Below are 12969 nucleotides of genomic sequence, written 5' to 3'. Positions count from 1 at the left end.
ATGAATATTTGGTGATGCCATTCAGACTCTGCAATGCCCCGGCTACATTCCAAGCCTTTATGAACGATGTTTTTCATGATTACTTGAACCAATTTGTGGTAGTCTACCTGGACAACATCCTGATATACTCACAGTCTGCTGAAGACCATGTCAACCAGGTTTGTTCTGTTCTCCAACGGCTCTGGGAAAACCACCTCTTTGTGAAGGCCGAGAAATGTGTTTTTAATACCAGAGGTGGAATTCCTTGGTTATGATCTCACTAACCAGGGCATCCGTATGAGTCGGCCTAAAGTCAAAGCTGTTTTACAATGGCCTGTTCCAACTACCACCAAGGCACTCCAGTCCTTTCTCGGTTTTTCAAACTTCTACAGGCGCTTTATTCATTCCTTTTCGGCCATTTCGGCCCCTTTAACCGCCTTAACCATTTCCAAACAGCCCTACCGATGGAATCCTGAAGCCCAACGGGCCTTTGATGCTCTCAAAGCGGCTTTTTCGTCTGCGCCAGTTTTACAGCATCCTAACCCTCTTCTGCCATATCTGGTCGAGGCTGATGCCTCGGGCTCTGCTGTTGACGCGGTATTATACCAGCGCTGTCCCGATTCAGGGGAAATCCACCCTATAGCCTTCTTTTCTCAGAAGTTGACCCCTTATGAGAAAAATTATCCTATTACAGAAAGGGAGTTGTTAGCCATTAAGGAAGCTTTTTCCGAGTGGAGACACCATCTGCTGGGTGCCCAACATCCGGTCACTGTATTTTCTGACCATCGGAGTCTACTTGCGTTCAAGTCCATGAAGTGTCTCACCGCACGGCAATCTCGGTGGCACCTCTTCTTTTCGCAATTTAACTTCACCATCACATACCATCCTGCTCGTCTCAACACATGTGCTGATGCCTTGTCGCGACTGGCTCCCGGCCTTAGTTCTGCCACGTCGGAACGACCTTTGGTGTTGCCTTCTCGGGTGGTCTGTGGGTGCACACCGCAACCTTCTTTACGTTCGTTAGTTGCGGATTGAGTTTCCTCTCATTCAGCTGAATGTACCAAACTGAATCTTGATGTGGTACAGGGCCTGCCTTATATTCAAGGTCGCTTGTACTTACCATCGGGGGAGGTGAATTTGTGGGCCCTTGCCTGGTCCCATGATTCTTTGTTAGCAGCTCATCCGGGTCAGCAGAAAACTTTGGACTTCATCCGCCGTTGGGCCTGGTGGCCTTCAATGTCCAGGGATGTTATTGATTATCTTGCTCCTTATTCTGTTTGTGCACAGTGTAAAACCTCACGATCTAGATCTGTGGGCCTCTTACATCCGCTCCCGGTCCCGCACAAGCCCTGGTACATGATATCAATGGACTATAGTCGACTTACCTCCGGTGGACGGTTTTGACACCATATGGGTGGTTGTGGACTATTTCACTAAGGTGGCTGTCTTTACTACATGTCTCGGACTGCCTTCAGCACCTGCGTTGGCAACCTTATTCCTCAAGCATGTTTTCAGGTATTTTGGTCTTCCTTCAGTGATCGTATCCGATCGAGGTACGCAGTTCACCTCACGGTTTTGGAGATCCGTGACACATTCACTTCGCATCGATGATCGCTTCAGTTCTGCTTACCATGCACAGACTGATGGGCAGACTGAACGGCTCAATGCTATACTGGAGCAGTTTCTTCGATGCCTATATCTTCAGTTTGTCCTCCTGGGTGGCGATGCTTCTGTCCGCCGAATTTGCATATAACAACTCAGCTCATTCTTCTTCTGGGGTCTCTCCGTTCTTCGCCCTATACGGGCAGCATCCTCGTTCCTTGCCTTTGGATCCGTCTCTTCCTATTGATAACCCTGCGGCTTGAGCTTGTGTTAGGAACATCAAAGGGGTACATCGGACGGTCCGTATGCATCTACTCCGGTCCCGGGAGAGGACCAAGCGTTACACGGACCGCCGTGGGCTTCCGGCCCCGGTGTACAGGGTTGGCATGAAAGTATGGCTTTCCACACGCAATCTGAAGATTCCTGGCAAGCGAATGCTTCTTCCGATGATTGTGGGTCTGTATTCGGTTACTGCTGTTATCAATCCTGCTGTGGTGCGCCTTTCTCTGCCCCCCTTCTAGAAGGTGCACCCCGTCTTTCATATCAGTCTTTTGAAGCCCTGCTCCCCTGCTACTAGGCTGACTGCCCGGCCTCCTCCGATTCGTGTGGAGGGGGATCTGGAGTATGAGGTGGCTGATATTTTGGACTTTCGCCTGCGCCGGGGGGCGCCCCTATTATTTGGTTGACTGGAAGGGCTATTGTCCGGAGGACCGGTCTTGGGAACCGCTCTGTAACATTCATGCTCCTGCCCTTTTGCGCCGGTTCCATGCTCGGGGTTGTCGCCGCCTTAGGGGGTGGATGCTGTCACACTTCACCCTTTGCGCGTGTGGCGGTTCAGCTTCCCCGTGCTCCTGAATAAACACTCTTGCGGGCGCCGTGGGACTGCGCAGAGAATTGTGGCCATCCCGCATGGTGTGCGCTGTTTTGTTGCACCATTTTTTGTTAGATGGTGTCTTTGGCGTCACTAGACAACAGGTGCCTGTATGGGACTACATCTCCCAAGCTGCCATGCTTGTGTCAGGTGACCTATGTTTTCCAGTCATGGAGAAGCTCCGCCTACTTAAGCAGCTGTGAAACGTTCTTTGCTGCTTCTGTTTGAAGTTACTCCCCGAAGTCACGTCTTCCTTGCTTCTGCGCCAAATTGATTCCTGCTTTTGTTTACGGACTTCCCCGCTTTGCGATTCTGTTCCTGGCGTTTCAACTCGTGTACCAGACCTTTTGCTACTCTCACAGACTGAGTTAGATTACGATTCTGTCCTTGGCTTCCTGACCCGTGTACTAGACCCTGCTACTCCCACGGACTGCTTCTGATTACGATTTTGTTATTGGCTTGTCAGCTTGTGTACCAGACCCTTGGCTACTCTCACGGATTGCACCTCATAACGATTGCCGTTGACATCCCATCTTCAGCAACTCGCTATACATCCTCTGGATCTGGGTCCTCCGGTAATGTGAGTGTTCCACTCGCTAATTAGGGACTTTTTTCTGTTATTGGACTGCCCATCCTAAACTTCCCTTTTCCAACCTCTACTGGCATTCCTCCTGTTGATGATTACTTACGTGCACTTAGGACACTACGCTGATTGTGCACCAACCCGGAACTAGAGCACCCCTCGTGTCGCCCGGGTCTACTTTCCCTACTAAGCACTAATTCCCCTTTTTTATTTTATACCTGTCGTTGTTTCCCTGGAAGTCGAGCCAGTACATTCATTGGTAAGATCTGACATCATCCTTTTTGGATACTCCATCAAGAGTTTATATTCCAGCTTATCACATTGGTATTTCTTTTGTTTTGTACCATTAGGTGGGAAGGCGTCTATGTTTTTCTAGCCACTTATCAGGGGGGAGGACTTATCAGGTATACACCAGAGCAAGGCTATAGTTTATGTCATTTTACCTGTCACCCGTTACTCACGGTCTCTCTTTTCCTTGCAGCTGGTACCATGGCGGTGTGTTCTCCCCGCTCTTTTGAGTGATCGGGTCCTTTGTACTGTTCACCAGTAAAGGGCCATATCATTAAAAAGATCTTTATCCCTCACAGAGAGGAGGCTCGGGTGGAGGCTCCAACCTGAGCTCTTCAAGCAAATCACCAACCATACAGACGTAGTCGCCAATCCAGGCCACCCCTGTACGGTGAGTGACAGTACATAGTGCCTCACAACAGAGGTGTAGGATGGATCATTCAATCACATAGCCTCCTATCTGAATCCTATCTGAATATACTGGTGTCCTCACACCAGTATATTCAGATTTCAAGCAGATTACGCATGTTCATAAACACGGAAAGATCCTCTGGAGGAATGGTTTGGAAGGTCTTACGCTCTAAGAATAGGAAGAGTCATGGGCTGCAAGTTCTTTCAGTCGGGCACTGAGGAATGTAGGCCTCCACACCTGCTATTACCCCCCTTACTCTCCCCTACTCCCGGTACATACACTGCCTATACACAGTTTTTTACTAGTATCCACTGCCATCTTGGAAGGTGAACACCTTTGTCCCAGTCCTGCTTTGAACAGGTACACTCTTCCCCGCGGGAATATGCACACCCATCATTCTACTTCTGCTACCTGCTGGTATTTCCTCTCTTTCTATAACCTGCAATTCTGTTCCCTTATTCCACTTCCTTTTGATGCATCCTCCCTATGTAGATTACGCAGCTCTACTCCATGCTCTGCTCTGGTGTACTTTCCCTTCAGAAATCTCAAGGCATGTCCCACTATTCCATCTCCTGCTGGAGAACGTTCTCCTACTAAAACATTCAGATTTGTTCACTGGTGTGCTTTTTAATGGTATTAAAGTGCCTCAAATAACCCAAACCTCTCCCATACTCTGTTTCCTGTTGGCACAATCCCGCTATAGAATGAAGTGGATCCATAATTCTGCTTTCCACTGCTACACTCTATCCCGTTGGTTATGTCCCTGCCACCTGCTTTGCCTCGCACTCAGTACACTTCTGCACGCTCATGCGCAGATTCCTCCTGGTAGTACCTTGCTAAAACACAGTCGCAGCAGGGAACCGATCAGGTTGTTGTGTGTCCTGGCTGATGAGGAGCTGCATTCGTAGTCTGGCAGTTTCGTGCTGGATGCAGGACTTGCCACAGTGCCAGGTCCAGAGGCGTGGAATGGCTGTTGCCTTTTCTCCAAATCCTCTCTCTGTGATGCCCTCTGGCTGGGATGGGTTGTGCGCCTCACATTCTTTTCAGTAGTCAGGAGATTTGTACCCTGCAGAGAAAATAACGCATGATCACCACAGAGAAAAACCTTCCAGTCACTTCTATGAGTCAAAGCAAGGAAGAACAGATGGGCATGAAGCATTATGTGGTGATTTACAGCGGGACACGTGCAGTGGGGTAACGCAAAAGGTGGGGGCCTTTTGTGTTACGCCAAAACGGTCTCCTTTAATACAAACAGGACTATTCTCATTTAGGTCATGATTTGGCCCTCAGAGGCCACCGTATGCAGTCCACAGTGTTAAGCATTGGTGTGTTCTTGCAGTCATTTAGTCTGACCGTTAGAACCACGTGTCCACTGGCGTAACAGGGCCCACTGACGGGCCCCCATGTGGGGGGCCCCGTCAGTGGCGTAACACAAAAGGTGGGGGCCCCCGTGCGGGACTTCCCAATGGGGGGTCCCTAGGGTCTGCCCCAACATCGGTATACCCCGCCCACCAAATTAGACCACGCCTACCACCATATTCCCCGGCCATAGGTACGGAGTACATGGAGGCAGAGGTAATAGGTTCACCCGTGCTCCTTGCCATGCTCATCTAAATCACTGGCTGTGGTTGGGTTTCTTTCTCCTCTCCTTTGGAAACTTTGCTCTCTGGAGTATCACAGACTATTCATCCCAAAAGCTCTGTCAGACCAGAGGTAATAAGACTTTCATTCTTGGGACAAAGGGTTCGGAGTAAATTACCAAATTCTGTTAATGACAACGCAAGCTATTTCTATTTATATGGCCCTGTTGAAGTGGCATCTGTTCAGATAGATGTTAGGTAAAGGTTCTTATGGAGATACTTTCAGCCAGTCTAGGCAGTATATAAATGATTCCACAGAAAGTGACCGATGAAGAAAAACAATATAATACCGGGGCACCACCTTCTTTCTCCTGTTCCACCCACTTGGCCATCCAGCTGCCTGATCGCAATACCTTGTCACAAGTTGCATTATGCTCCTGCCTACCCCATCCTCCTCTAAGGTCACAGTTGCACTACTTTGTTCGGTGCACTTCTACCATTGATTAAAACCAGGACTTTTTCCCCAGCTTCAGTCTTGCATGTTTTTCACAGGTGCGGGCCTTTCCATTTGAGACCACACCAAATCTGGGGAATAAAGCATCATGCAGTGAAACCATTGTTCAAAAGCAGAGCAGACATAGTGCAACTGCCATTTCTCATTGTGCTGTACTGTGTCTAATCTGGGACTGAGCAGTCTGCGTATCTGTGGCAGGACATTAAGAAATAATCTGTCTAACACATCTCCTTCAGACATGGCACCAGACCTGCCTACATTTAAAAATCAAAAACCCAGAGATTCTGTCTGTTTGCATTCATTGGTGTAACAAAAAATGTGGGGAAACCCCTGCCCGGGGGGCCGCCCCCCACCAAACCTCTCAAGGAAGCACAGGCTGTGCCACAGACTCCTCAGGAAGACCTGGGCCACAAAGCATGGGCAAAGCACTGATGACCATGCTACCAACTGAAGTTGCTGAGCAGTGCACAAGATGAAAGATGGACGTTTTCTATATTACATCCTTCACCTAGTGTAACAACAAGTAGGTGGCAGCGTCCGTCCCCTGGTCCCCAAAGGTACCAGCCTGCACCGTGTTCAAACCAGTAAAATTATAATGCACATGCTAACAGCTGAGGCAGCTTTTTGGGGCGAAGAGGCTGGGTGTATCCGGAGCGGTAACTGGCTTTGTAAACAATTTTAGGTCAGTGGTAGCAGCTGAATAATTTTAAGCAGAGGAGCATTACCATCTCCCATGAATTAGTGTGAGAGATTGAGCGTAGTGAGGGAACACTAGGAATGTAGGAAATACGGGTGCAGCTCTCTCCTGAGAAAAGGTTCAAAATAATGTTTTTAAATGGACCATTTTACAGCAAAATTTGAGAACAATGGGGTAAAAATCCCATGCAATTTTAAATTGGGTGATCTGGGATAACATTAAAATAACGAAATCTGTTTCCTATATTTATTACACAAATTAAGTAAATAAAGGTGTGCCACCAGTATTACAGATGCACTTTCCTTTCGTGTTATTATTTAGAGCATGCATCAGCTGCCAGCCCCGCCGGCACACAAGCACGCAGTTAGGGGCCTTCCACCCTTCCAGTTGAAGTGGGTGCTGAGCAGCTGCCCATATGTTGGCAGACGACAGTCCTATGAAACTACAAGATATTATTTTCATTGGGCACATTAAATGTGCACCTTGAGTGTACATGTTACAAGCTGCATTTGCTGTAGCCCTTCAAGGAGGTCACCCCCCAATGACCTCTGTGGTATCCAGCAACACTCTTATCACTTTGGTGCCTTTTTACTTTGGTTTCTTCCACATTAGCCCCCTGATGACAAAGACTGGTTAATAGCTTTGAGTGGAGATTTGGTGTTTCAGCTCTCCGCTGGCTGCCCAAGCTGTGATAATCTGCGGCCATCAACCACTGGCCCCTGGCTGTATCTATTACAATGTATGCATGCCACTGGTACCTTAGACTGCTTTTCCCCAATCTAGGCAAATGCTCACGTACCCCGAAACATCGTGTTGAAATGGGGCCCACACAAGGTCTTAAAGTGGGCCTGGTCTAGGTGGGACAGAGCCTGGCAGTCTCCAAAAGCCACCAATTAGCCGGGGCTCCCCCAGCCCCTAGCTCTCCTGTGAAAAAGCACCCAGCACCTGAGCATGGGCACAGGTGATTTGAGTTATGAGTTGACAAACAGGTTGTGACAGAAATCCATGCCTAGAAGCCAGAACTTGACTCCGAAAAGGTTGTTTGTCCAAATAGTTTTATATCACTCCAGATTGGCAGTCATTTTACTATTAGGGATGTTGTTAAAGATCAAATAAGCCAAATGGCCAGTGTGTGTTAAAAGCTCAGAAGAGGGTTGCAGGTTTGAATAAATGTCATGGTTATGTGATATTTAATGTGCTGTGCTTATTCTTGTGTTCCGAAAATGCCTTTTGATTTTGTGCAACACCCATTTATGATTCAATAGCCAGTTGAAGAAGCATGTGGGCTCCTTGTGGTCATGGCGAAGTTCCCTCTCCCCTCATTTACCACGCTCAGCACACTTTTGTCATACCCCCTTTCCAGAGCCCTGCTCGATTTTGATATTCCACTGGAAGCACTGGCCCCAATGATCCATGACAAATCTTCAACCCGCCCACTGCAAGCTTGCACACAAACACACATACCGGGGTGGGGGACTAACACATCAAATGAGGTCTATGCCTCACTGTATTTACAAACTTACTTAAATCCAGGTCTGCACAGTGCTTCAAGGCAGTTGAAATAGGCAGAGCCAGGTGGGCAGTGGTTGGGTGAACTGGGAGGTGGAAAAAGCCTCAGTAGAGGCTACCCTCGTTCCTCCCCTTAATCCCCCGCCCTCGGGATTATGCCTCACCAAAACCGACAACTGCTGCACTTCAAGAAAATCGAAAGCGCAAGATCCGCAGTGTCTTAAAATAAATGTGAAAGGCTCTTCATTTTTTTTCATGCGTGGAGCTCACGCCTTTCATTCGCTTACCAGTGTCGGCAAGCATGTTCTTTTTTTGTGTATGGCAACCTTGAGCCCGCCCATGCGCTGGTCGACTGGAGCAGAGCATGCCGGATGTTGACAGTGTTATTCCATGCCCTGGACACAGACCGAAGACTGGAGGCAACGTTTCTGCAGTTGAAGGGCCAAGGACTGGTACGTTTAAAAACATGTTTGCAGTGCTCGAAGTGGGCGGCAGCAGTTGGGAGCAGTGCTCCTCTACTTTTTTGAATTACATTTTACTACTCCTACTATACTCTTATTTAAAAAAGAAACCGTTCCGGAATGGTTTCTTTTTAAAATAAAAGCATCGGAAGAAGTTGAACATGCACTTTGAGTGCACTGCACTGAACGTTCCGTTAAAGAGTGCATGTGTTTGGTGGGATTGTATTGTGCATGGGACGTGGAGAGGCAATAGGGTTTGTGCAGAGCAGGTGAAGGCCATTAGGGAACATAGTTCCACTACTTCGTTTCATACACTTCGACCACTGCATGCTTGTATTGTGTCTGTGTTTGAATGTCATATGTTTCAGGTAGTGTGGGTCTGTGTGTGCGCGTGTAATATTTGGAATGTGTGGTGGCACGGTCACAGCCCCCCGCATCCATCCAGAAATTCTTGGACATTGCTAAAAGGGCCTCTGACCCTCATAGCTGTCGTGAGTAGGACACAATGCACACTATGAACATCATTCTGGTCTGCTTTTCAACACCGCAGTGCAGGCAGCATTTATGATCGGTTTTGTGTAAATTCTGAACATGGTACAGAGGGGGCTGCTTACGTGTAAGTGGTCCTCTATATGAAATTTCAGGGCACAATCAAAATGTGCCCTTGTGAGATTTTGGCCACTTGCGGTAGCTGGTATTTTAAAGTCTGTTTTTGGTGAGGCATAATCAACTGGCTATTGAATCATAAATGGGTGTTGCACAAAATCAAAAGGCAAAAGAACACAAGAATAAGCACAGCACATTAAATATCACATAACCATGACATTTATTCAAACCTGCAACCCTCTTCTGAGCTTATAACACACACTGGCCATTCGGGTTATTTTATCTTTAACAACATCCCTAATAGTAAAATGACTGCAAATCTGGAGTGATATAAAACTATTTGGACACACAACCTTTTCGGAGTCAAGTTCTGGCTTCTAGGCATGGATTTCTGTCACAACCTGTTTGTCAACTTATAACTCAAATCACCTGTGCCCATGCTCAGGTGCTGGGTGCTTTTTCACAGGAGAGCTAGGGGCTGGGGGAGCCCCGGCTAATTGGTGGCTTTTGGAGACTGCCAGGCTCTGTCCCACCTAGACCAGGCCCACTTTAAGACCTTGTGTGGGCCCCATTTCAACACGATGTTTCGGGGTACGTGAGCATTTGCCTAGATTGGGGAAAAGCAGTCTAAGGCACCAGTGGCATGCATACATTGTAATAGATACAGCCAGGGGCCAGTGGTTGATGGCCGCAGATTATCACAGCGTGGGCAACCAGCGGAGAGCTGAAACACCAAATCTCCACTCAAAGCTATTAACCAGTCTTTGTCATCAGGGGGCTAATATAGGAGAAACCAAAGTAAAAAGGCACCAACGTGATAAGAGTGTTTGCTGGATACCACAGATGTCAGGGGGGGTGACCTCCCTGAAGGGCTACAGCAAATGCAGCTTATAACATGTACACTCAAGGTGCACATTTAATGTGCCCAATGAAAGAAATATCTTGTAGTTTCATAGGACTGTCGTCTGCCAACATATGGGCAGCTGCTCAGCACCCACTTCAACTGGAAGGGTGGAAGGCCCCTAACTGCGTACTTGTGTGCCGGCGGGGCTGGCAGCTGATGCATGCTCTAAATAATAACACGAAAGGAAAGTGCATCTGTAATACTGGTGCCACACCTTTATTTACTTAATTTGTGTAATAAATATAGGAAACAGATTTAGTTTTTTTTAATGTTATCCCAGATCGCCCAATTTAAAATTGCATGGGATTTTTACCACATTGTTCTCAGATTTTGCTGTAAAATGGTCCATTTAAAAACATTATTTTGAACCTTTTCTCAGGAGAGAGCTGCACCCGTATTTCCTACATTCCTAGTGTTCCCTCACTACGCTCAATCTCTCACACTAATTCATGGGAGATGGTAATGCTCCTCTGCTTAAAATTATTCAGCTGCTACCACTGACCTAAAATTGTTTACAAAGCCAGTTACCGCTCCGGATACACCCAGCCTCTTCGCCCCAAAAAGCTGCCTCAGCTGTTAGCATGTGGATTATAATTTTACTGGTTTGAACACGGTGCAGGGTGGTACCTTTGGGGACCAGGGGACGGACGCTGCCACCTACTTGTTGTTACACTAGGTGAAGGATGTAATATAGAAAACGTCCATCTTTCATCTTGTGCACGACTCAGCACCTCCAGTTGGTAGCATGGTCATCAGTGCTTTGCCCATGCTTTGTGGCCCAGGTCTTCCTGAGGAGTCTGTGGCACAGCCTGTGCTTCCTTGAGAGGTTTGGTGGGGGGCGGCCCCCCGGGCAGGGGTTTCCCCACATTTTCTGTTACACCAATGAATGCAAACAGACAGAATCTCTGGGTTTTTGATTTTTAAATGTAGGCAGGTCTGGTGCCATGTCTGAAGGAGATGTGTTAGACAGATTATTTCTTAATGTCCTGCCACAGATACGCAAACTGCTCAGCCCCAGATTAGACACAGTACAGCACAATGAGAAATGGCAATTGCACTATGTCGGCTCTGCTTTTGAACAATGGTTTCACTGCATGATGCTTTATTCCCCAGATTTGGTGTGGTCTCAAATGGAAAGGCCCGCACCTGTGAAAAACACGCAAGACTGAAGCTGGGGGAAAAAGTCCTGGTTTTAATCAATGGTAGAAGTGTACCGAACAAAGTAGAGCAACTGTGACCTTAGAGGAGGACGGGGTAGGCAGGAGCATAATGCAACTTGTGACAAGGTTTTGCGATCAGGCAGCTGGATGGCCAAGTGGGTAGAACAGGAGAAAGAAGGTGGTGCCCCGGTATTATATTGTTTTTCTTCATCGGTCACTTTGTGTGGAATCATTTATATACTGCCTAGACTGGCTGAAAGTATCTCCATAAGAACCTTTACCTAACATCTATCTGAACAGATGCCACTTCAACAGGGCCATATAAATAGAAATAGCTTGCGTTGTCATTAACAGAATTTGGTAATTTACTCCGAACCCTTTGTCCCAAGAATGAAAGTCTTATTACCTCTGGTCTGACAGAGCTTTTGGGATGAATAGTCTGTGATACTACATAGAGCAAAGTTTCCACAGGGGAGGAGAAAGAAACCCAACCACAGCCAGTGATTTAGATGAGCATGGCAAGGAGAACGGGTGAACCTATTTCCTCTGCCTCCATGTACTCCGTACCTATGGCCGGGGCATATGGTGGTAGGCGTGGTCTAATTTGGTGGGCGGGATATACCGATGTTGAGGCGGACCTTAGGGGCACCCATTGGGAAGTCTTGCAGGGGGGCCCCCACCTTTTGTGTTACGTCACTGATGGGGCCCCCCACACGGCAGGGGCTGTGGGGGCCCCTGTTACGCCAGTGGACACGTAGTTCTAACGGTCAGACTAAATGACTGCAAGAACACACCAATGCTTAACACTGTGGACTGCATACGGTGGCCTATGAGGGCCAAATCATGACCTAAATGAGAATAGTCCTATTTGTATTAAAGGAGACTGTGTCTGCAATGGAGCTCTGTGAATGACTGGACCCATATTTGCTAACTTCCACAATATGGAGGATGGGGCCAGAGCAAATGGTGTGAACTTGTACAGTGTCTTACCCAGGCCCCTCAGAGTAATAAACGTACTTTCCGTAAAGTGGCAAAGAAATATCTTGGAACCATGGGTGTATTCATTTGGGGGAAATGGGTTACCGGCTCTGCCCTTGTGTGCTTTCTTTGCTGGACTCCAGTAAATGAACATAGAAACCTGAACTACACTGACATCTCAGGGGGAGAGCTGTTCTTTTAGGTCACAATACAATGGAAGGACGTACTGTTCCAGCATAAATGGTGCTTCTCAACTTCGGGTGAGATACGCATTTGGCATCGAGTACAGCTCAGCCACTTCTGTACCTCCTCCTGATGGCCTATGCCATCAGGTATTAGCTAAAGGGCAGGCTCGGCCGCACTCGGTTCCCTAAACGATATTGAAGAACCAGCCTTAAGAAAAGAGTTTAGGCACTGCTGCATTCAGATCCCTCAGGGGGTGTCGAGAGGGGTAGAGGGTGGAGGGGTTGAGGCGAAATATCGGACAGCCTTGAAAGAGGAAGAAAGTTGGCTACAGCTGCAATGTGATCCCTGGTGGGGGGTAAGGGGTTGCTTTGCCCGAGCCTACCCTGGACATACCCTTGTTCTCGGGTTGCTTTCCAGATGGGTCATGGCTATGCCCTCCACTTTTCGTCTGGAAGCATGAATGGGGAATCCTCCTTGCACTGACAGAGAGGGGGTCCGTCCTGAGCACTCCACAAACAGGCAGCCCCTTAGTCCAGGCGTTGCATGTGGGCTATAGTGCACGAAACCTTCTTCAAGGAAATTCCTGGAATGAATGGCACATGACTGAGGAAAGACTGTCTCCCTTTGGCCGGAGGCTCT

General features: G+C 47.9%; 1 protein-coding gene across 2 annotated transcripts in view; it reads right to left on the bottom strand.

The window, feature by feature from the left end:
- The window catches only part of FHIP2B (FHF complex subunit HOOK interacting protein 2B), a 416121-nt gene that overhangs the window by 280407 nt on the left and 122745 nt on the right, over positions 1-12969 (bottom strand). Inside the window, exon 6 of one of the 2 annotated variants that reach the window (XM_069617736.1) lies at positions 4568-4801. The exons of the other annotated variant lie outside the window; for it this stretch is intronic. Coding sequence (XP_069473837.1) covers positions 4568-4801 — 234 coding nt within the window. The remainder of the gene's footprint in view (positions 1-4567; positions 4802-12969) is intronic. 2 annotated transcript variants of the gene reach the window in all.

This window comes from Ambystoma mexicanum, chromosome 10, assembly GCF_040938575.1.
Source record: "Ambystoma mexicanum isolate Mex_15411 chromosome 10, UKY_AmexF1_1, whole genome shotgun sequence".
Lineage (NCBI taxonomy): Eukaryota > Metazoa > Chordata > Amphibia > Caudata > Ambystomatidae > Ambystoma > Ambystoma mexicanum.
This window is presented reverse-complemented; position numbering and strand designations above follow the sequence as displayed.